Here is a 25,320-nt window from a genome sequence, read left to right as displayed (position 1 = left end):
TTTTCAAATTATGTAAGAAAAATTATAGAATTCTATATTTCTGTTACTTGGGCAGAACAAATCAAAAGAGGTGGTGATGCAGGGATGCCTGGAATAGAAGAGAATGACCTAGCAAAAGTTGATGATCTTCCCCTTGGTAAGTAAAAATTGTTAGATAATTCAACTAAAGTGATGATAATACATTTCATGTGACCCCATTCTCTTTTTGGATAACACTTGGAAAAGTCAGATATCTGGATGATTGATATTTCTAGTTAATTAAGTACCCATTAATTGCCAGGACTTTTTTTGGATGCTACTTTTATAAAATTTTTTGCTAAGATGTATAAAATGCTTGTTTTTACCTTGATAAGAATCACCTATATTTGAATCTTTTCTTCACGACTCAGAGTTTTTGCTTATGACAGTTGTACTATATAGAGTCATTTATGTTTACTAAAAGTATGCATGGCTCTTTTCTTTCCTACCAAATGTGCCCAGATTCCTGTGTTGTTGGTGTGCTTTAATATGGCATAGTAATACCCTAATAAGAGTTATTTAATTATTTAGTTTTGAGGGCTTGGTTGTCCTTTTAGTGAATTACCTCACACTTTTGGATAGTTTGTTTACCATTTTTTTTCTTCTTTTCTGGCCACTTCTGTTCATTGTGTCTCTTTCCTCCTTAACGTGTCTGCTTCTTATCCATTTTCACTTGCAGTCCTCATCCCACTTGTTGCTATCCTAATCCCCTTCATTTTTTTCCTTCATGTCTCTTCTTTGTTTTTCTTGCTATATCTGTGTTTCTTGGCTATTAATGGTACTCCTCCCTGCTGACTCCGATTTATTATGGTAGAAAAATAAGAAATTAACAGCATGCCTCTGCTGCTTTTGGCTGATTTTATTTCTTCTCAATCTCAGTAATTACTTCTGTGATTATAGCTAGTTGTACATGACTGAAATTGCTGAATGTTTAGACCAAATAAATGAAATATTTGTCCTTTCATTTATATAGTTTTGTTGTCTTTTCAAATTCTTATGGGTTTCCAATTCATAGCGATTTCCCCTAAAATAAAGGTAAGGACAAAAGCAATAACATGAATTTGAAAATAAAGAATCAGAATTAGCAAGCTTTGTTTGTAAGAAAATGAAGTAATCCAGTGATTTTTAAAAATTAATTAATTTTGAGATACAAAAATCTCTGACGCTCAGGCTAGAATGCGGTGGCGCGATCTTGGCTCACTGCAACCTCAGCCTCCCAGGTTCAAGCATTTCTCCTGCCTCATCCTCCTGAGTAGCTGGGATTACAGGTGTGTGCCACCATGCTCAGCTAATTTTTGTATTTTCAGTAGAGGCGAGGTTTCACTGTGTTGGCTAGCTGGTCTCAAACTCCTAACCTCAAGTGATTCTCCCGCCTTGGCCTCCCAAAATGCTGGGATTACAAGCATGAGCCACCAAGCCCGAACTCTTTTTAACATTATTTTAATTTAATTTTTTTTTCTTTTCTTGAGACAGGGTCTCACTCTGTCACCCATGCTGGAATGCAGTGGTGCAGTCATGAGTAACTACGGTCTTGATCTCCTGGGCACAAGCTATCCACCCACCTCAGCTTCCTGAATAACTGAGACTACAGGTGTGTGCCATCATGCCCAGCTAATTTTATTATTTTCTTTATTTTTTATTTTTTATTTATTTATTGTTTTTGAGACGGAGTCTTGCTCTGTCGCCCAGGCTGGAGTGCAGTGGCCTGATCTCGGCTCACTGCAAGCTCTGCCTCCCGCGTTCATGCCATTCTCCTGCCTCAGCTTCCCGAGTAGCTGGGACTACAGGCGCCCGCCACCTCGCCCAGCTAGTTTTTTGTATTTTTTAGTAGAGACGCGGTTTCATCGTGTTAGCCAGGATGGTCTCGATCTCCTGACCTCGTGATCCGCCCGTCTCGGCCTCCCAAAGTGCTGGGATTACAGGCTTGAGCCACCGTGCCCGGCTTCTTTATTTTTTTTATTTTTGTGATATGGGATCTCGCTCTGTCACCCAGGCCAGAGTACAGTGGCACGATCACAGCTCACTGCAGCCTCGATCTCCCGGGCATAAGTGATCTTCCTACCTCAGCCTCCTGAGTAGCAGGGACTACAGGCATGTGCCACAACACCTGACTATTTTTTATAGTTTTTTGTAGAGATAAGTTTTCATCATGTTGCCCAGGCTGGTCTCGAACTCCTAGCCTTAAGCGATCTGCCTGCCTTGGCCTCCCAAAATGCAGGGATTACAGGCATCAACTACCATGCCCAGCCTGTTTATTTTTCTGTAGAGAGAAGGTCTCACCATGTTGCCCAGGCTGATCTCAGAACTCCTGGACTTGCGTGATCCTCCCACTTCAGACTCCCAAAGGGCTGGGATTACAAACATGGGTCACTGCACCCAGCCAACAAATATAGAGAGAGAGAGCCAAAAATTACATATATTTTTTTCAGACAGGGTCTCGTTCTGTTGCCCAGGCTAGAGTGCAGTGATCATTGTTGATGGTAGCCTCAAACTCCTAGGCTCAAGCCATCCTCCCACCTCAGCCTCCTAAGACTACAGGGGCACGCCACCACACCTGGCTAATATTTTTATTTTTGTAGAGACAGTGCCTCACTGTGTTGCCCAGGCTACTCTTTAACTCCAGACCTCAAGCAATAGTCCTGCCTCAGCCTCTCAAAGCACTGGGATTGTAGGCAGGAGCTGTGGTGCCTAGCTGTAATCCAATGATTTTTAAAGTGTGGTCTTTGGATCAGCAGTATCAGCATTACCCAGGAACTTGTTAGACCTGCAAATTCTTAGGTCCCATTCCAGACCTACTTAATCAGAAATTTTGGAATGGAGCCCAGTAATTTGTTTTAAAAAGCTCTCCTAGTGATTTTGATCTATGCTAAAGTTTGAGAACCACTGACTTAGATGTTAAATAAATGTCAGGGCAGGAACTCTGTATTCTTCTAAATTTTTTTAGCACTTACTGTAGTCACAGTTGAGTTTAGGTTGATTAATCTATTTTACATTGTGCTTGTATATTTTAAAAACTATACCCAAAGTTTTGTCGAGGACATACTGCTGGTTTCTGATAGAAGCACTCTATTCAGGTATGAGCAAGAGTTGGCTACCTGCATACATTTATTTTTCATGTAATATACCTACAAAGTTATTATTTGTATTTAAGTATATATAATTTTAAACCTCTATTGTTTATTTCCACATACTTTTCTCTTTTTTTGTTTTTTGTTTTTGTTTTTTTTTTTTTTTGAGACAGTCTCACTCTGTCGCCCAGGCTAGAGTATAGTGGCGCGATCTTGTCTCACTACAAGCTTTGCCTCCCAGGTTCACACCATTCTCCTGCCTCAACCTTCTGAGTAGCTGGGACTACAGGCGCCTACCACCACACCTAGCTAATTTTTTGTATTTCTAGCAGAGATGGGGTTTCACCATGTTAGCCAGGATGGTCTCGAGATCCTGACCTTGTGATCCACTTGCCTCGGCCTCCCAAAGTCCTGGGATTACAGGTGTGAGCCACCGCGCCCGGCCTATTTCCACATACTTTTCAAGTTAAAATTTTGTCATTATTACTCTAAATGTGTAATGTCTCCATTTATTTTCTCATTGGTCATAATTTATTACCCAGCCACCAGGAAGTTCCAGTGTTTAGGGTAAAATGAAATGGGAATACAAGAGATAGAGATCTTGTCTTGACCATTATTAGGTATATTGTCCTATCAGACAGTGGTTTTCAAATGTCTTTCACACATGAGCCATTCCAACAGATAGAAATCTTATCTTGCCTCTTCTGCTTCCTTAATAATAATAATTTAAAAAGTACACAACAATTTTATTTATTTTTTATTTTTTATTTTTTTGAGACTGAGTTTCACTCTGTCGCCTAGCCTGGAGTACAGTGGCACGATCTTGGCTCACTGCATCCTCCGCCTCCCAGGTTTAAGCAGTTCTCTTCCTCAGTCTCCTGAGTAGCTGGGATTGCAGTGCCCACCACCACTCCTGGCTAATTTTTTTTATATTTTTAGTAGAAACGGGGTTTCACCATCTTGGTCAGGCTGATCTTGAACTCCTGACCTCGTGATCCACGCACCTTGGCTTCCCAAAGTGCTGGGATTACAGGCGTGAGCCACCACGCCTGGCCAATTTTATTAGATTTTATAAGAATGAGTAGTGCTACTGTTGATGAGATGCCAACAAATTCATTATCTGATTTTTACAACGTGAACTTGCCATATGCAACTTACATGGTTGTAGCACTATAATCTGGAACTGGGAAAAACACCAAGTATGTTAAAATTTTGTGTAAATTGATCAGTAATCTAAAAAATGTCTCTATGCAGACATTTTCTGCATTGTCATGGCATATTAAAGGCCTTCTTCTGGATTTTTTTTTAACTTTTATTTTTATTTATTTATATTTTTTGGGACAGGGTCTTGCCCTGTCACCCAGGCTGGAGTGCAGTGGCATGATCATGGCTCACTGAAGCCTTGACCTCCTGGGCTCAAGTGGTACTCCCACATCAGCTCCTGAGTAGCTGGGACTACAGGCATGTGCCATCACACCCAGCTAATTTTGTTGTTGTTGTTGTTGTTGTTGTTTGTAGAGACAGGGTCTCGCTATGTTATCCAGGCTGGTCTCAAACTCCTAGGCTCAAGCAGTCCTCCCACCTCAGCCTCCCAAAGCACTGCAACTATAGGTGTGAGCCACCATGCCTGGCCTGGATTAATATTTGAAGCTCTTTAAACTATTGGTGCTTTGCTTTGATAATCATTCTTCATAGCATTTATCCTTCATTATTTGAGGAAGTATTTTGAGTGTAAAGATTGTTTTGAAATGGTAACTGGTAGAAGGAAACTTTGAGCTCTGTGATCATTCAGATGCAAACACGAAGGAAAGCCATGTCATATCTTTGTACCTTGAGCTCCCTACATGCTACCTTGCGTATAGCAGGGTCCTGGTAAATGTATACGGTTGAATTCTCAGGCTATCTTTAATGGTGAGACAATGGTCTCTGGAGTCAAATTGCCTAGATTCAAACGTTTGGCTCTTATCTTTTAACAATTATGTGACCATTTTTTTGGCCTTATATGTAAAATAGAATAATAACAATTCCAACCTCACAGGAATGTTGTGAAATTTAAATGTAAAGCACTTAGAACAGTGCCTGGCACATAGCAAGTGCTATATAAATCTTAGTTTCTGTTGGCCGGGTGCAGTGGCTCATGCCTGTAATCTCAGCACTTTGGGAGGCTGAGGTAGGCAGATCACTTGAGGTCAGGAGTTCAAGACCCCCTGGCCAACATGGTGAAACCCCGTCTCTGCTAAAAATATAAAAATTAGCTGGATGTGGTGGCAGGCACCTGTAGTCCCAGCTACTTGGGAGGCTAAGGCAGGAGAATCGTTAGAATCCAGAAGGCGGAGGTTGCAGTGAGCCAAGACTGTTCCTCTGCACTCCAACCTGGGCGACAGAGCGAGACTCCGTCTCAAAAAAAAAAAAACTTAGTTGCTGCCATTATTATTTCATGTAATCATAGCCCCATTTTTAATCTCTTTGCCACTCCTTTTCCTCAGTTTTGCCTTTTCTTCCTGAAGTAATGTATGCCAAAATTCTTAATGTCAATGCAAGTTCTGGTGTATATGTGTTGTCCTATTAGCTATAGAGGCAGTACCTCCAAAGAGGAAGCAGAGAAAAGAACATATCCTGGCTGGGCATAGTGGCTCATACCTGTAATCCCAGCACTTTGGGGGGTCGAGGTGGGTGGATTACTTGAGGCCAGGAGTTTGAGACCAGCCTGGCCAACATGGTGAAACTCCATCTCTACTAAAAATATAAAATTATCTGGGCGTGGTGGCACACACCTGTAATCCTAGCTACTTGGGAGGCTGAGGCAGGAGAATCCCTTGAGCCCAAGAGGCAGAGGCTGCAGTCAACTGAGATTGCGCCACTGCGCTCCAGCCTGAGCGAGAGAGTGAGACTCTGTCTCAAAGAAAAAAAAAAAAACATATCCCCGTAATTTAAAAACGGACTGTTATATATACTGACAGTTTTGTTTAAGATAGCTAGGACCATACTAGAAATTACAGTAGAACAGGGCGAAACTATTTTTAAATATACCTCTGAGGCCGGGCACAGTGGCTCACATCTGTAATCTTAGCACTTTGGAAGGCTGAGGTGGGAGGGTCGCTTGAGCCCAGGAGTTCGAGACCAGCCTGAGCAACATGGTAAAACCCTGTGTCTACAAGAAATAGAAAAATTAGCCAGTCATGGTGGCATGCGCCTATAGTCTCAGCTACTCAGGAGGCTAAGGTGGGAGAATTGCTTGAGCCCAGGAGGCGGAGGCTGCAGTGAGCAGAGATCGCACCACTGCACTCCAGCCTGGTGTCAGAGCGAGACCCTGTCTCAGAAAAAAAAAAAATGTATATATAAATATATATATACACCTCTGAAACAGTCAAGGGTTATAGAGCATGTGCTTAGGGTTAGCATTTTGTTTCAGCTTCTCAGCTCCCAAAGCCATACAGTGAAACCTTACTGGGTTTTGTTTGTTTTTAATGTTTGATTTGAAACTAATCACCAAGATGTTACAGGAACTTTATGATTTAATGAATTACCTTCTTGACCTAGATACTTATCTGTATGCTGATTTAGATAACTGTAATGTTAGGCAGTTACATATTTATATCACTAGTTTTTAAACTTTTAAAATCTTTTTGTTATTTATTATTTTTTATTTTTAGAGACAGGATCTTGTTCTGTCATCCAGACTGGAGTACAGTGGCATGGTCATAGCTTACTGCAGCCTCAAACTCCTAGACCCAAGCAATCCTTCTGCTTTACCTTCTAGAGGGACTGTGATTACAGGCTTGTGCCACCACATGCAAAACTTATTTATTTATTTTTAATTTATTTTTTTTGAGACAGAGTCTCATTCTGTTGCCCAGGCTGAAGTGCAGTGGCGCAGTCTTGGCTCACTGCAAGCTCTGCCTCCTGGGTTCACGCCATTCTCTTGCCTCAGCTTCCTGAGTAGCTGGGACTACAGGCACCTGGCACCACGCCTGGCTAAGTTTTTTTGTATTTTTAGTAGAGACGGGGTTTCAACTGTGTTGCCCAGGCTGGTCTTGAACTCCTGAGCTCAGGTAATCTGCCTGCCTCGGCCTCCCAAAGTGCTAGGATTACAGATGTGAGCCACCGCACCCAGCCTTTCTTCTTGATATTTAGGAGTTCTTTAACAGTATGTAATGCAAATATCTTCTCTGTATTGTATCTATAAACAGAGGAAAATTGTATTTCTGTCTTGGAAACTCTTTTTTAGCTTTAAAAATCCAATCAGTCCCAGTAAAAATTACCCCTATTGACTTACTTTGGGGGAAACCCTCTATAGGTATAAAGATATTTATGTACCTGAGCAATTGAAAGTTATTTTCTAATTAATAACTTAGAAAGAAAAAAATTACTCCTCTTGGTTCTTATTTTTCTTTATTTTTATTTTATTTTTTCTATCAACAGCATCCAGGAAAAGCTTTTAGGTTTTCGTGTGTGTGTGCGTGAGAGACAGAGTCTCACTTTGTTGCCCAGCATTATCTCGGCTCACTGCAACCTCTGCCTCCTGGGCTCAAGCAATTCTCCTGTCTCAGCCTCCCAAGTAGCTGAGATTACAGGCACCCGCCACCATGCCTGTCTAACTTTTTGTATTTTTAGTAGAGATAGGGTTTCGCCATGTTGACCAGGCTGATCTTGAACTCCTGACCTCAAGTGATCCACCTGCCTCGGCCTCCCAAAGTTCTGGGATTACAGGCGTGAGCCACCACACCCAGCCAGGCTTTTAGTTTTTAAATATTAGGTAGAGGTAATCTATTTGTAAGATAATAGATTTTCTAGAACAGAGGCTTTAAGTGATGGTTGCATATTGGAATCACTGGGGAGCTTGAAAAAAAAAAAATACTGATGCCTAAATTCCATTCCAGAGATTTTGTTATATTTGGTCTGGAGTTTGACTTTGGCATTGAAGGTTTAAATGCTCACTAGGTGATTACATTATGTAGCTAAGGCAGAAAAACCTTTGCTCTAGACAGATTCTCTAGATCTATACTGTATTAATACAGTAGCCACTGGTCACATGTGGCGATTTACATTTAAATTCATTACATTTAGGTAAAATTAAATTCAGTTTCTTAGTCAAACTAGCCACACTTAAAGTGCTTAGTAGTTACCTGTGGCTAAAGGCAACTAACTGTGTTGGATAGCACCAATGCAGAACATTTTCATTATTGTAGAAAGTTCTGTTGGACAGTACCACTCTAGATTGAAACCGGTAATAGTGGTTTTATGGGGAAGAAGATTGGGACAGGGATGAAAAGGTGACTCGTTTTTCATTATATAATCTTTTGAACTTCTAAATTTTTGTATAATACTAATAAACTACCTATTCGAAAAAATCGTTATTTAAAAAAATTAAAGAGAGGCTAGCTGTAGTGGCTCACGCCTGTAATCCCAACACTTTGGGAAGCCTAGGTGAGAGGATTGCTTGAGGCCAGGAGTTCGAGGCCTGGGCAACATAACAAAACCTCATGTCTTAGGGGAAAAAAAAAAAAAAAGGCATAGTGGCACACACCTGTAGTCCTAGCTACTTGGGAAGCTGAGGTGGGAGGATCGCATGAGCCCAGGAGTTTGAGATTGCAATGAGCTGTGACTGTACCACTGTACTCCAGTCTGGGTGACAGAGAGAGACCCTGTCTAAAAAAATAATAATAATAATAAGAGAGAGAGGAGGCAGAGCGAGATAGCTGAATAGAAGCCTCCACTGATTGTCTTCCCTGCAGTAGCACCAAATTTGACAACTGTCTACACATTTTTGGTTCTCATGAAAACTTTTATAAAACTAGACACAGGTGAGCAATCACAGTACCTGGTTTTAACTTAATATTATTAAAAGGGGCATGGAAGGAGTAGGAAAGACGGTCTTGAATTGAATACACCACCCCCCAACCCCTGCAGTGGCCTTGCAGCATGGAGAGAGAATCTGTACACTTCCAAGAGTGAGAGTGTAGTAATTGTGTGACTTTGCATTGGAACTTAGTACTGCCAACACTGAGCAGAACTCAGCCAACGCCCACAGAGGAAGCCTGTGGACTAACCCTAGTCAGAGGGGAAATTTTCTCTCCCAGCAGGCAGAACTTGAGTTTTGGCAAGCCTTGCCACGGCAAGCTAAAGTGCTTTGGGGTCTTAAATGAACTAGAAAAGCAGTCTAGGGTAGAATGACTGCAACTCCCAGGCAAGTCCTAGAGTAGCGCTGGGGTCAGAGCCAGTGGTCTTGCAGGGGCACACAACCTAGTGAGACAGCAGCCAGGGTGACTAAGGAAGTGCTTGTGTCACCCCTTCCACACAGTACCAGCCAGTTCAGCTTGCCAGTACAAAAGAGACCCCTTCCTTCTGTTTGTGGACAGGAAAGGGAAGAGTAAAGAGGACTTTGTTTTGCAACTTGAATACCAGCTCAGCCACAGTCATCTAGGGTACCAAGTAGAGTTTTGAGACCCCTATTCTAGGCCCTAGATGCCTATAGTGTCTAGACACAGTCAGTGCCAGAAGGGAATCTCCTGCCTTGAAGGGAAGGACTTAGTCCTGGCAAGATTCATCACCTGCTAACTAAAGAGCCCTTGGGCCCTGAATAATCAGCAGTGGTAACCAGATAGTAGATGCCATGACCTTGAGTGAGACTCTGAGATATGCTGGCTTCAGGTGTGACCCAGCACATTCACAGCAGTAGTGACTACAAGTAAAGACTCTCTGCTTAACAAAAGGAGAGGGAAGAATAAAGGGGACTATGTCTTGCAGCGTAGATTTGAACTTGGTCACAGTTGGGAAGAGTACCAAGTGAACTCTTAGGGTCCCTAATTCCAGGCCTTAGCTCCTGGATGGCATTTCTGGACCTACACTATGCTAGAAGGGAGCCTGTTGCTCTGAAGGGTGAGTCCCAGGCCTGGCAGTGTTCACAAGATGACTGAAGAGCCCTTGGGCCTTAAGTGAACATTGTCAATACCCTGGCAATACTCCCCATGGGCCTGTGGTGGTGGTGGACACAGAGAGAGACTCTGTTTTGGTGCCAAACTTACTGCAGTAGAAAGAATACCAGGTAGATTTCTAACATTTCCAATTTCAGGCCCTGGTTCCCAGACATCATCTCTGAACCTGCTGGGGGAATTCGCCACCCGGAAAGGAAGGACACAAGCCCAGCTGTCTTCATCATCTGCTGATTGTGGAGCCCTAGGGCCTTGAGCAAACATAGGTGGTAGCCAGGTAGTGGTTACAGCAGGCCTTGGCAAGACCCAGTGCTGTATTGGCTTTAGGTCTGACCCAGCACAGTTCTAATGGTGGTGCCACAGGGGTACATGCCTATAGTCCCAGCTACTCCAGAAAGCTGAGGTGGGAAGATCACTTGAGCCTGGGAGGTTGAGGCTGCAGTGAGCTGAGATCATGCCATTGCACTCCAGCCTGGGCACCAGAGCAAGACCTTGCCTCAAAAAAAGAAAACAACAACAACAAAAAATTAAGGCCCAGCAATCTGTTGCCTACGAGAAACACACTCACCTGTAAAGACACACATAGGCCGGGTGCAGTGGCTCACACCTGTAATCTCAGCACTTTGGGAGGTAAAGGCAGGTGGATCACCTGAGGTCGGGAGTTCCAGACCAGCCTGACCAACATTTTAGTCTGTACTAAAAATACAAAATTAACAGGGCGTGGTGATGCATGCCTGTAATCCCAGCTACTCGGGAGGCTGAGGCAGAAGAATTGCTTGAACCCAGGAGGCAGAGGTTGCGGTGAGCCGAGATCGCGCCATTGCACTCCAGCCTGGGCAACAAGAGCGAAACTCCGTCTCAAAAATAAAATAAAATAAAATAAAATAAAATAAAATGAAATAAAAAAGACACACATAGACTGAAAATAAAGGGATGGGAAAAGATGTTCTATGCAAGTAGAAACCAAAAAAAAAAAAAAAAGAGCAAGAGTAGCTATACTTAAACAAAATGGATTTCAGGACAAAAACTGTTAAGAGACAAAGAAGGTCATTATATATAAAAGGGTCAATTCAACAATGGGATATAGCAGTTGTACATATATATGCACCCAGTGTTGGAACACCCTGATACATAAAGCAAATATTAGAGCTAAAAAGAAAGATAAATTTCAACACAATAATAGCTGAAGACTTCAACACCCTGCTTTCAGCTTTGGACAGATCATCCAGACAGAAAATCAACAAAGAAACATCAGACTTCATCTGCACTATAGACCAAATAGACCTAATAGATATTTACAGAACACTTCATTCAATGGCTGAAGAATACACATTCTTCTCCTCAGTACATGCATCATTCTCAAGAGTAGAGGCCATATGTGAGGCCACAAAACAAGTCTTAAAACATTCAAAAAATTGAAGTTATATCAAATATCTTCTCTGAACCACAATGGAATAAAATTATAAATCAATAACAAGAGGCATTTTGGGAACTGTACAAACACATAGAAATTAAACAATATCCTCCTGAGTCACTAGTAGGTCAATGAAGAGATTAAGAAGGAAGTTGCAAAATATCTTGAAATGTAATGGAAACACAATATGCCAAATCCTATAGGATACAGCAAAAGCAGAACTAAGAGGGAAGTTTATAGCTATAAGCTCCTACATCAAAAAAGAAAACTTCAAATAAACAACCTAACAATGCATCCTAAAGAACTAGAAAGGCAAGAGTAATCCAAACCTAATGTTAGTAGAAGGAAAAATAAAGATCAGAGCAGACATAAATGAAATAGAAATGAAGAAAACAATGCAAAAGATCAAGGAAAGAAGAAGTTGGTGTTTTGAAAACTTAAAACTGACAAACTTTTTAGCCAGACTAAGAAAAAAAGAAGACCCAAATAAAGTCAGAAATGAAAAAAGAGATATTGCAACAGATAATACAGAAATTCAAAGGATCATTAGAGGCTACTATAAGCAACTATATGCCAGTAAATTGGAAAACCTAGAAGAAAGGGTTAAATTCCTGGACACATACAGTCTACTAAGATAGAACCATGAAGTAATATAAAACTTGAACAGACCAATGACAAGTAACAAGTTGAAGCTGTAATAAAAAGTCTTCTAGCAAAGAAATACCCGGGACCCAGTGGCTTCACTGTTGAACTCTACCAGACACTTAAGAAGTAAAACCAATCCTACTCAGACTATTCTGAAAAATAGAGGAGGAGGGAATACTTCCAGACTCATTCTAGGAGACCAGTATTAGCCTGATACCAACACCAGTTAAAGACACATCAAGGAAAAAGAAAACCACAGACCAATATCTCTGATGGACATTGGTGCAAAAATCCTTAACAAAACACTGTCAAACCGAATTAAGGAACATATTAAAAAGATCATTTATCATTGAACAAGTGGGTTTTATCCCAGGGATGAAAGGATGTTTCAGCATACATGACTCAATTAATGTGGTATCAACAGAATGAAGGACAGAAACCATATGGTCATTTCAGTTGATGCTGAGAAAGCATCTGATAAAATTTAACATCTCTTCATGATAAAAATCGTCAAAAAACTATTTAACCTAGTACTGGAAGTCCTAGCTAGCAATCAGATAAAAGAAAGAAAGAAAGGTGGCCATGCGCAGTGGCTCATGCCTGTAATCCCAGCACTTTCAGAGGCCGAGGCGGGTGGATTACGAGGTCAGGAGATCGAGACCACCCTGACTAACATGTCGAAAACCTGTCTCTACTAAAAATACAAAAAATTAGCCGGGCGTGGTGGCTGGCGCCTGTAGTCCCAGCTACTTGGGAGGCTGAGGCAGGAGAATGGCATGAACCCGGGAGGCGCAGCTTGAGGTGAGCCAAGATTGTGCTGCTACACTCCAGCCTGGGTGACAGAGCGAGACTCTGTCTCAAAAAAATAAATTTTAAAAAAATAATAATAAAGGGCATCCAAATCGGAAAGGAAGAAGCCGAATTATCCTTGTTTGCAGGTGATATGACCTTATATTTGGAAAAACTTAGACTCCACCAAAAAACTATTAGAACTGATAAATTCAGTAAAGTTGCTGCATACTAAATGAACATACAGAAATCAGCAGCATGTCTATATGCCAACAGTGAATAATCTGAAAAAGAAATCAGGAACATAATCCCATTTACAATAGCTACAAATAACATACCTAGGAATTAACTTTACCAAAGAAATGAAAGATCTTCACAATGAAAACTGTAAAACATTGGTGAAAGAAATTGAAGAGGACACACACACAAAAAGGAAAGATATTCCATGTTCCTAGATTGTAAGAATCAATATTGTTAAAATGTTCGTACTACCCAAAGCAGTCACAGATTCAATGCAATCCCTATCAAAATATGACAGTCTTCCCAGAAATGGAAAAAACAATCCTAAAATTTATATGAAATCATAAAAGGCCTAGAATAGCCAAAGCTATCCTGAGCAAACACAACAAAATAGGGGAAATCACATAACCTGACTTCAAATTATACTACAGAGCCATAGTAACCAAAACAGCATGGTACTTGTGTAAAAACAGACACATAGACCAATGAAACAACAGAGAACCTAGAAACAGTTCATACATCTACAGTGAACTCATTTTTGACAAAAGTGCCAAGAATATGCATTGGGGAAAGGACAGTCTCTTGATTAGATGGTGCTGGAGAAGCTGAATATCCATATGCGGAAGATCAAAACTAGCTCCCTGTTTCTCACCACATACAAAAGTCAAATCAAAATGAATTAGCAACTTAAATCTAAGACCTGAACTGTGAAACTACTAAAAACAACATTGGGAAAACTCCCTGGGACATTAGACTGGGCAAAGATTTCTTGAGTAAAACCCCACAAACACAGGCAACCAAAGAAAAGATGGACAGATGGGATGACATCAAGTTAAAAAAGCTCTGCACAACAGAGTAAACAGTCAGAAAAGTGAGGGGTGGCCAGGTGCAGTGGCTCACACCTGTAATCCTAGTACTTTGGGAGGCCGGCAGATCACCTGAGGTCAGGAGTTCGAGACCAGCCTGGCCAACATGGTGAAACCCCATCTCTACTAAAAATATAAACATTACCTGGGTGTGGTGGCAGGCGCCTATGATCCCAGCTACTCGGGAGGCTGAGGCAGGAGAATAGCTTGGACCTGGGAGGTGAAGGTTGCAGTGAGCCGATATCGCGCCATTTCACTCCAACCTGGGCAACAACAGCAAAACTCCATCTCAAAAAAAAAAGAAAAAAGAAAAGTGAAGAGGCAACACACAGAAAGGGAGAAGATATTTGCAAACTATCTATCTGACAAGAGATAAATAATCAGAATATATAAGGAGCTCAAACAACCATATAGAAAAAAAATCTTATAATTCAGTTAGAAAATAGACAAAAGGTCTGAATAGATCTGTGTCAAAAGAAGACATACAAATGGCAAAGCAGATATATGATAAAGTGCTCAATATCATTGGTCGTCAAAGAACTCTAAATCAAAACTATAATGAGATATGACTTCAGCCCATTTAAAATGGATTGTATCCAAAAGACAGGCAATAAGAAATGCTGGCAAGGATATGAAGAAAAGCGAACCCTCATGCACTGTTGGTGGGAATGTGAATTAGTACAGCCACTATGAAGAACAGTTTAGAGTTCCTCAAGAAACTAAAAATAGAGCTACCATATGATCTAGCCATTCCACTGCTAGGTGTATACTTAAGAGGAAGGATATGACCTGGCATTCATATGCAGAAAAAGATACATATAGAAAGGAAATCAGTATATTAAAGAGATATTTGCACTCTTTTGTTTATTGCACTGTTCATAGTAGCCAAGATTTGGAAGCAAGCTAAGCGCTGATCAATAGATTATGAATAAGGAAAATGTGGTATATATACACACTAGAGCACTATTTAGCTGTAAAAAAGAATGAGATCCTGTCATTTGCAACAACATGGATGGAACTGTGGTCATTATGTTAGGTGAAATAAGCCAGACACAGAAAGACAAACTTCACATATCCTCACTTATTTGTGGTGGGAGCTAAAAATTAAAATAGTTGAACTCATGGAAATAGAGAGTAGAATAATGGTTATCAGAGGCTGTGAAGGTTATTGGGGAAGCGTAGGGGGGAAGTGGGGACGGTTAATTGGTACAAAAAATAGAATGAATAAGATCTAGTATTTGATAGCACAGCAGAGTGACTGAATAATAATTTAATTCTGTGTTTTTAAATACCTGAAAGAGTATAATTGGATTGTGACACAAAAGATAAATGCTTGAGGTGATGGATGCCCCATTTACCCTGGTGTGATTATTACACATTGTATGCCTGTATCAAAATATCTTGTGTACCTCATAAATATATACACCTACTGTTTACCCACAAAAAAGAAGAAAATGTAAGTAATGCATTTCCTCAAAAAATTATAGGTAATTAGTATTAATCCACTCTATGTAATTGACATCTATCAACCACTTCATCCAACAACAGCAGGTACGCATTCTTCTCAAGCTGTCATGGAACACTCACCAAGATAGTCCATAAAACATACTTAAACAGATTTAAAAAAAATATTAATCACATAATGTCCACTCTCAGACCTCAGTGGAATTAAACTGAAAATCAATAGAGAAAGATATGTTCTCTGCTCCTTCTATATGATAAAGGACTACATCTCATGCAGCACAAGCCATGTTCCTGAGACACTTGGTGAAATTGAAGCTTGTAGTAAACAGATTTGGTTGTACTGGGCATCTGGTCAACTGGGTTGCTTTTAACTCTGGCAAAGTGGATATTGTCATCATCAGTGACCCCTTCATTGACTTCAGCTACATGGTCTACATGTTCCAGTATGATTCCACCAGTGGCAAGCTCCATGGCACTGTCAAGGCTGAGAATCAGAAGTTTGTCATCAGTGGAAATCCTATCACCATCTTCCAGGAGCAAGATACCACCAAAATCAAATGTGGTGATGCTGGCACTGGTTGTGTTGTGTAGTCAACTGGTGTCTTCACTATCTTGGATATGGCTGGGGCGTACTTAGAGGAGAGAGCCAAAGAGTCATCATCTTTGCTCCCTTTGACCCCGTTTGATGGGCATGAACCATGAGAAGTACGAAAGCAACCTCACAATCATCAGCATTGCCTCCTGCACCACCAACTGCTTAGCATCTCTGACCAAGATCATCCATGACAACTCTGGCATCATGGAGGCACTCATGACCACAGTCCCTGCCATCACTGCCACCCAGGAAACCTATGGATGGCTCTTCTGGGAAACTGTGACGTCATGGTTGTGGGGCTCTCCAGAACATTATTTCTGCATCTACTGGAACTTCCAAGGCTGTGGGCAAGGACATCCCCAAGCTGAATGGGGAGAGCACTGGCATGGCCTTCCTTGTCCCCACCACCAATGTGTCAGTTATGGACCTGACCTGCTGTCTGGAGTAACATGCCAGATATGACTTCAAGAAGATGGTGAAGCAGGCGTCGGAAGATCCCTTGGAGGGCACACTGGGCTACACTGAACACCAAGTTGTCCCCTGTGACTTTAATGGTGACATTCCCTCTTCCACTTTCAAATCTGGGGCTAGCATTGCCCTCAGCAACCACTTTGTCAAGGTAATTTCCTGGTATGACAATTACTTTGGCTACAGCAACGGGGTGGTGGACATCATGGTCCACATGGCCTCCAAGGAGTAACAGCCCTCTGGACCACCAGCCCTAGTGAGAGCATGAGAGAAAAAGAGAGGCTCTCAGCTGCTGAGGAGTCCCTGCCACACTCCATCCCCCACCACACCAAGAATCTCCCCTCCACCACAGTTTTCATACCATATCCCCTGAAGATTGGGAGGGGTCTAGAGAGCCCCCACCTTGTCATGTACCATCAATAAAGTCTTCTGTACTCAGCCAAAAATAAAATAAAATAATAGAAAGATAACTGGAAAATCCCAAAATATGTGGAGATTAACCAGCTATTTCTGAATAATACATAGATCAAAGAAGAAATCTCAGTGAAATTTAAAAATACTTTAAATGAAAATGAAAATACTACTTATCAAAATTTATAGAATGCAGTGAAAGTCATGCTTAGAGGGAAATGTATAGCAGTGAATGCATATGATAGAAAAGTAGAAAGGTCTAAAATCAATCATTTGTTTCCACCTTAGGAAATTGAAAAAAAAATGCGAAATTAAATCCAAAGTAACCAGAAGAAAAGACGTAATAAAAAATTAGAAACCAATAAAATTAAAAACAGGAAATCAATAGAGAAAATCAGTGGAACCAATAACTGGTTCTTTGACAGTATTAATAAAAGTGCATAAGCCTCTAGCAAAGCTAAGAGAAAAAGAGAGGACACAGATTACTTCTGTCAGAAATGAAAGAAGGTTATCACTACAAATCCCATGGACATTAAAAGGAAAATAAAGGAATACTATGAACAACTCTGTGCCTGCCAGTCTGATAACCTAGATGAACTAGACCAATTCCTTGAAAGACATACTCTGCCAGATCTACAAAAAGATAATCTGAATAGGTTTGTATCTATTAAATAGATTGAATCAATAATAACCTTCCAAAGCAGGAAGCACCAGGTATACAAATGGGTTTGCTGGTGAATTCTACCAAACATTTAAGAAGAAACTATACCCCTTATCTACAGTCTCTTTCAGAAGATAGAAGCAGAGGGAATACTTCCTAATTTATTCTATGATGCCACTGTTATGTCAGTACCAGAACCAGAAAAAGACACTACTACAGACCAATGTCTGTCATGATCTTAGATGAGAGAAAACTACAGACCAATATCTTTCTTGATCTTGTATGCAAAAATTCTCAATGAAATATTAGCAAATTGAATCCCACAATGTATACAAGAATTATAGGCCAGGCATAGTGGCTCATGCCTGTAATCCCAGCACTTTGGGAGGCCAAGGTGGGCAGATTGCTTGAGCTCAGGAGTTCAAGACCAGTCTGAGCAACATGGCGAAAACCCATCTCTATAAAAAAAATACAAAAACTAGCCAGGTGTGGTGGCATGTGCCTGTGGTCCCAGCTACTCAGGAGGTTGAGTTGGGAGGATTGCTTGAGCCCAGGAGGTCAAGGCTGCAGTGAGCCAAAATCACATCATTGCCTAGGTGACAGCAAGACCCTGTCCCCACCCACGCCCCCTTCCCCCCAAAAAAGAAAAAAGTATATCACAACCAAGTGGGATTTATCCCAGGTATGCAAATCTGGTTTAATACTAACAAATCAAGTAACGTAATTCATCGTCTTAGCAGGCTAAAAAAGAAAAATCACATGACTGTACCGATGAATACAGAAAAAGCATTTGGCAAAAACCAAAGCTCATTCATGATAAAAACACAGTTAACAAGGAATACAAAGAAACTTTCTCAACTTGATACAGAGTATCTACAAAAAAATCTACAACTAACAATATACCTAGTGGTGATATACTAGAAGTTTTCCTACGAACATCATGAACAAGGCAAGGATGTGCCTTCTCACCACTCCTTTTTAATATTATACTGAAAGTCTTAGCTAGTGTAATAAGGCAAAAATGGAAATAAAGGTGAACACATTGGGAAGGAAGAAATAAAACTCTCTTTTTTCACAGATGTCATTATCTTATATGTAGAAAACCCAAGAGAACTGACAAAAACACTCCTGGAACTAGTAAGTGATTATAGAAAGGTTGCAGGATATAAGGTTAATATACAAAAGTTAATCACTTTCCCATATACCAGCAGTCAACAAATAGAATTTGGAATTAGAAACACAATACCATTTATATTAGTACTCTCAAAATTCAATTATTTAGGTATAAATTTAATAAAATGTGTAAAAGGTCTATATAAGGAAAACTACAGAACTCTCAGGAATGAAATCAAAGAAGAATTAAATAAATGGAGAGCTATTTCAGTTTCATAGATAGGAAGACTCAGTATTGTCAAAATGTCAGATCCTCAGAGTATGATTTATAGATTGATGAGATCCAAGTCAAAAGCCCAGAAAGTTATTTTGTGAATATTGACAAACTGATTCCAAAGTTTGTAGAGAGAGGCAGGCCAGGCACTGTGGCTCACGCCTGTAATCCCAGGACTTTGAGAGGCTAAGGCGGGCAGATCACCTGAGGCCAGGAGTTGGAGACCAGCCTGGCCAACATGGCAAAACCCTGCCTCTACTGAAAATACAAAAATTAACTGGGTGTGGTGGTGCACATCTGTAATCCCAGCTACCCAGGAGGCTAAGGCACGAGAGTCACTTGAACCCAGGAGGCGGAGGTTGCAGTGAGCCAAGAGCACTTCACTGCACTCCAGCCTGGGTGACAGAGCGAGACTCTGTCTCAAAAAAACAAAACAAAATAAAGTTTATATAGAGAGGCAAAAGATTCAGAATAGCCAACACAATACTGAAGACAAAAGTTGGAGGACTGATGCTACTTGACCTCGAGACTTAATATACAGCTACAGTAATCAAGACAGTGTGGTATTGGTCAAAGAATAGACAAATAGACCAATGAAACAGAACAGAGAGTCCGGAGATAGACACACATAAATATAGTCAACTGGTCTTTGACAAAGAAGCAAAGACAATACAATGGAGCAAAGACGATATTTTCAAAAATGGTGCTGACAACTAGATTTTAAAAAAAATGAATCTAGACATAAACATTATACCCTTCACAAAAATTAACTCAAAATAGATCGTAGACCTAAACAGAAAATGCGAAAGTGTAAAACTAGAAGACAACAGTAGAAAACCTAGATTACCTTGGGTATGGCAATGACTTTTTGGATACAACACCAAAATAGGGATCCATGAAAGAAACAATTAATGAGCTGGACTTCATTAAGATTTAGAAACTTGTGGCCGGGCGCAGTGGCTCATGCCTGTAATCCCAGCACTTTGGGAGGCCGAGGCCGGTGGATCACGAGGTCAGGAGATCGAGACTATCCTGGCTAACATGTTGAAACCCCATCTCTACTAAAAATACAAAAAAATTAGCCAGGCGTGGTGGCGGGCACCTGTAGTCCCAGCTACTCGGGAGGCTAAGGCAGGAGAATGGCGTGAACACAAGAGGCAGAGGTTGCAGTGAGCCGAGATCGCCCCACTGCACTCCAGCCTGGTCGACAGAGTGAGACTCCGTCTCAAAAAAAAAGGATTTAGAAACTTCTGTGAGGGAAAATGTCAAGAGAAGGCAAGACTGGGAGAAAAATTTTGTAAAAGACACATCTGATAAAAGACCTATGCAAAATATACAAAGAACTCTTAAAACTTAACAACTAAAGGCTAGGCACAGTGGCTCACACCTGTAATCCCAGCACTTTGGATAGCTGAGGTGGGCAGATCACAAGGTCAGGAGATTGAGACCATCCTGGCCAACACAGTGAAACTCCGTCTCTACTAAAAATACAAAAAAATTAGCTGGGCATGGTGGCAGGCACCTGTAGTCCCAGCTACTCAGGAGGCTGAGGCAGGAGAATGGCGTGAACCCAGGAGGCAGAGCTTGCAGTGAGCCAAGATCGCACCACTGCACTCCAGCCTGGGCAACAGAGTGAGACTCCATCTCAAAAAACCAACCAACCAAACAAACAAAAAAAACAACTAGCAATTAGAAAACAAGCTGGGTATGGTGGCTCACACCTGTAATCGCAGCACTTAGGGAAGCTGAAGTAGGTGGATCGCTCAAGCCTAGGAGTTTGAGACAGCCTGGGGAATGTGACAAAACCCCATCTCTACCCAAAACACAAAAAAAATGGACAGGCGTGGCTGGGCACAGTGGCTCACGCCTGTAATCCCAGCACTTTGGGAGGCCGAGGCGGGCTGATCACGAGGTCAGGAGATTGAGACCATCCTGGCTAACATGGTGAAACCCTGTCTCTATTAAAAATACAAAAATTAGCCGGGTGCGGTGGCTGTAAGTCCCAGCTACTCGTGAGGCTGAGGCAAGAGAATGGTGTGAACCCTGGAGGCGGAGCTTGCAGTGAGCCGAGATCGTGCCACTGCTCTCCAGCCTGGGTGATAGCGCGAGACTCGTCTAAAAAAAAAAAAAAAAAATTGGATGTGTTCCCAGCTACTCGGAAGGCTGAGGTGGGGGGATTGCTTCAGCCTAGAAAGCAGAGGTTGCAGTGAGCCATGATTACACCACTGCACTCCAGCCTGGGCAACAGAGTGAGATCCTGTCTCCAAAAAAAAAAAAAAAACTGAAAAGAAAAGAAAACAACTTGATTAAAAAATGGACCAAAGACCTAAACAGACACCTCACCAAAGAAGGCATAGAAATGGCAAATAAACATATGAAAAGACGCTCCACATCATGTGTCATCAGGGAAATTTAAATTAAAACAGCAATGAGACACCACTACAGTAGATTTTGGGCCATTCTAATAGGACAAGATCCAGAACACTGAAAACACCAAATGCTGGCAAGGACGTGGAACAAAAGCAATTTTTATGTGTTGCTGGTGAGAATGCAAAATTGCCAACTACTTGGGAAGGTAGTTTGGCAGTTTCTTACAAAATTAAACATACTTTGACCATATGATCCTGAAATCCTACTCCTTGGTATCTATCGAAAAGAGTTAAAAACTTATATCCACACAGTAGCCTGCACATAAATGTTTATAGAAGCTTTATTCTTAATTGCCACAACTTGAAAATAACCACGATATTCTTCAGTAGGTGAGTGGATAAACTGTGGTACCTCTGGACAATGGAATATTATTTACCACTGAAAGGAAATGAGATATAAAGACATGAAAAGACTTGGAGAAAGCCGGGTGTGGCAGTTCATGCCTGCAATCCCAGCACATTGGGAGGCCAAAGTGGACAGATCGCTTGAGCCCAGGAGTTCAAGATCAGCCTTGTCAACACAGTGAAACCCCATCTCTACAGAGAATACAAAAATTAGCTGGGTGTGGTGGTGTGTGACTGTAATCTCAGCTACCCAGGAGGCTGAGGTGAGATAATCACCTGAGCCTGGGAAGTTGAGGCTGCAGTGAGCTGTGACTGCACTCCAGCCTGTATGATGGAGTAAGACCCTGTGTCAAAAACAAAAAACACTTGAAAAAAATTAAGTGCATATTACTAAATGAAAGAAACCAATCTGAAAAGGCTACATACTGTATAATTACAACTATAAACATTCTGGAATAGGAAAAACTATGGAGACACTAAAATGCAACTAAAAAATTAGTAGTTGCAAGGGGATGGGGTAGAGAGAGATGGGATGAATAGGCAGAGCACAGAGGATTTTAGTTTGGTGAAACACTCTGATACTATAATCGGGAGACATGTTGTTATACATTTGTCCGAACCCATAGAATGTACAACACCAAGAATGAACCCTAATGTAAACTAAGGTACCTTGGGTGATTACAGTGTGCCAGCGTAGGTCCATCAGTTTTTTTTTTGTTTTTTTTTTTTTGAGACGGAGTCTCGCGCTGTGTCACCCAGGCTGGAGTGCAGTGGCGCGATCTCGGCTCACTGCAAGCTCCGCCTCCCAGGTTCAGGCCATTCTCCTGCCTCAGCCTCCGAGTAGCTGGGACTACAGGCGCCCGCCACCACGCCCGGCTAGTTTTTTGTATTTTTAGTAGAGACGGGGTTTCACCATGTTAGCCAGGATGGTCTCGATCTCCTGACCTCGTGATCCGCCCGCCTTGGCCTCCCAAAGTGCTGGGATTACAGGCTTGAGCCACCGCGCCCAGCCGGTCCATCAGTTTTAACAAATGTACCACTCTGGTAGGGGATGTTAATAATTGGGGAGGCTATCCATGTATAGCAGGGGATATATGGGATATTTTTCTGTCTTCCTGTCAGTTTTGTTGTGAGCTTAAAACTGCCGTAAGTCTTAAGAAACAATTAAAGAGAGGCCAGGCTCATACCTATAATCCCAGCAGTTTGGGAGGCTAAGGCAGGAGGATTGCTTTAGTTCAGGAGTTTGAGACCAGTAGGACAACATAATATGAGACAGAAGAAATACCACAATTAGCCATGCATGGTGGCATACGCCTGTAGTCCCAGCTACTTGAGAGCCTGTGGTGGGAGGATCACTTGAGCCCAGGGGATTGAGGCTGCAATGAACCATGATGGCACCATTTCACTCCAGCCTGGTCAACAGAACGCGACTCTGTCTCAAAGAAAAAAAATAAAAACTAAAGAGAAGTAATTACAGGGATATGTGAGAGGAGGAAAAAAGATAGGAATATTATATCGTAAGGCCAGGTGCAGTGGCTCACACCTCATTATATCGTAAGGCCAGGTGCAGTAATCCCAACAGTTTGGGATGCCAAGGTGGGAGGATTGCTTGAGGCCAGGAGTTCAAAGTTATAGTGCGTTATAATCATGCTGCCCGTACTCCAGTCTGGGCAACAGAACAAAACAAAAAGGTTATGGTTTTTTTTTTTTTTTTTTTTTGAGACGGAGTCTTGCTCTGTCGCCCAGGCTGGAGTGCAGTGGCCGGATCTCAGCTCACTGCAAGCTCCGCCTCCTGGGTTCACGCCATTCTCCTGCCTCAGCTTCCCGAGTAGCTGGGACTACAGGCGCCCGCCACCTCGCCCGGCTAGTTTTTTGTATTTTTTAGTAGAGACGGGGTTTCACCGTGTTCGCCAGGATGGTCTCGATCTTCTGACCTCGTGATCCGCCCGTCTCGGCCTCCCAAAGTGCTGGGATTACAGGCTTGAGCCACCGCGCCCGGCCAAAAAGGTTATGTTTTAAGGAAACATTGTAGTTAATCATTTATATTTTTGGTAGAGATTATTTTTCTAAAAGCAATCTCAGAGAAAAAAATTAAGTTATAAAAATTTTAAAATCTTAAATTGCCAGTCTTGATATTAAAATTATAATTAAAATTTTTTCTTAGATGTCTTTTAAAACAGACATTGGCAAACTACCAGGTTGCCATTTGTTTTAATAAATAAAATTTTACTGAAACATAGACATACTCATTTGTTTATATATTGCCTATGGCTGCTTTTCTGCTAGAACAGCAGAATTGAGTAAGGCCCACAAGCCTGAAACACTTACTGTGTGGCCCTTTAAGAAAAAGTTTTCAGATCCCTGTTATAAAGGACACAAATTTGAATCCTTCCTGTAGATTAAAATTTCTACTTTATCATTTCTTTCAGCCTGAAGAACTTCCTTTAGCATTCTTGAAGTGCAGGTCTTCTAGCAGTGAATTTTTCAACTTTTGTTTATCTGAAAGTATCTTTATTTTATTCTCATTTTTGAAGGCTATTTTTGCCAGATATAGAAATCTGGGCTGATCGGTTGAGGGCATTCATTCAGCATGTTAAAGATGCAGTTCCGGCTGGGTGTGGTGGCTCATGCCTGTAATCCCAGCACTTTGGGAGGCTGAGGTGGGTGGATCACGAGGTCAAGAGATCCGAGACCATCCTGGCTAACGTGGTGAAACCCCGTCTCTACTAAAAATACAAAAATTAGTTGGGCGTGGTGGCACGGCCTGCAGTCCCAGCTACTCGTGAGGCTGGGGCAGCAGAATCGCTTGAACCCAGGAGGCGGAGGTTGCAGTGAGCCAAGACCACGCCACTGCATGCCAGCCTGGTGACAGAGACTCTGTCTCAAAAAAAAAAAAAAAAAGATGCAGTTCCAACTGTCTTCTGGCCTCCTTTGTTTCTAAGTCAGCCATCTTTCGTCGTTCTCTTTTATTGTGTTTTTTCTCTAGATGCTTTTAAGATTTTCCCTTTATCTTTAATTTTTATCAGTTTGACTAAGATGTGCCTTTTTTTGTTTTTTGTTTTTTGTTTTTTGTATTTATCCTGCCTTGGGTTCTCTGAGGTTCTTAGATTTGTGGGTTGATGTTTTTCACCAAATTTGGGGAAATTTCAGCATTTATTCAGATCAAATATTCAAATTTTAAAATTCTTTTTTTTATCCTTCTAGGATTCAAGTTTCATACATTTTAAAAATTTATTTATTTATTTATTTAAAATGGAGTCTCGCTTTGTCACCCAGGCTAGAGTGCAGTGGCGTGATATTGGCTCATTGCAACCTCTGCCTCCCGGGTTCAGGTGATGCTCCCACCTAAAACTCCCAAGTAGCTGGGATTACAGACATGCACCACCACGCCCAGCTTTTTTTTTTTTTTTTTTTTTGTATTTTTAGTAGAGATGGGGTTTCACCACGTTGGCCAGGCTGGTCTTGAACTCCTAACCTCAAGTGATCCGCCTGCCTCGGCCTCCCAAAGTGCTGGGATTACAGGTGTGAGCCACCATGCTTGGCTGAGTTACATACATTTCAGACTGCTTGATATTATCCCAAAAGTCA

At 41.5% G+C, this 25,320-nt stretch overlaps 1 protein-coding gene across 4 annotated transcripts in view; it reads left to right on the top strand.

The window, feature by feature from the left end:
• CASC4 (cancer susceptibility 4) overlaps positions 1 to 25,320 on the top strand; it is a 122,094-nt gene that overhangs the window by 48,460 nt on the left and 48,314 nt on the right. For all 4 annotated transcript variants that reach the window (XM_003900865.4, XM_003900864.4, XM_009210065.3 and 1 more), the window contains exon 6: positions 56 to 136. In XM_003900865.4, the coding sequence (XP_003900914.1) occupies positions 56 to 136 (81 nt within the window). The remainder of the gene's footprint in view (positions 1 to 55; positions 137 to 25,320) is intronic.

This window comes from Papio anubis, chromosome 7, assembly GCF_008728515.1.
Source record: "Papio anubis isolate 15944 chromosome 7, Panubis1.0, whole genome shotgun sequence".
Lineage (NCBI taxonomy): Eukaryota > Metazoa > Chordata > Mammalia > Primates > Cercopithecidae > Papio > Papio anubis.
Note: the sequence above shows the minus strand (reverse complement) of the source record. Positions and strands in the feature narration are given on the sequence as shown.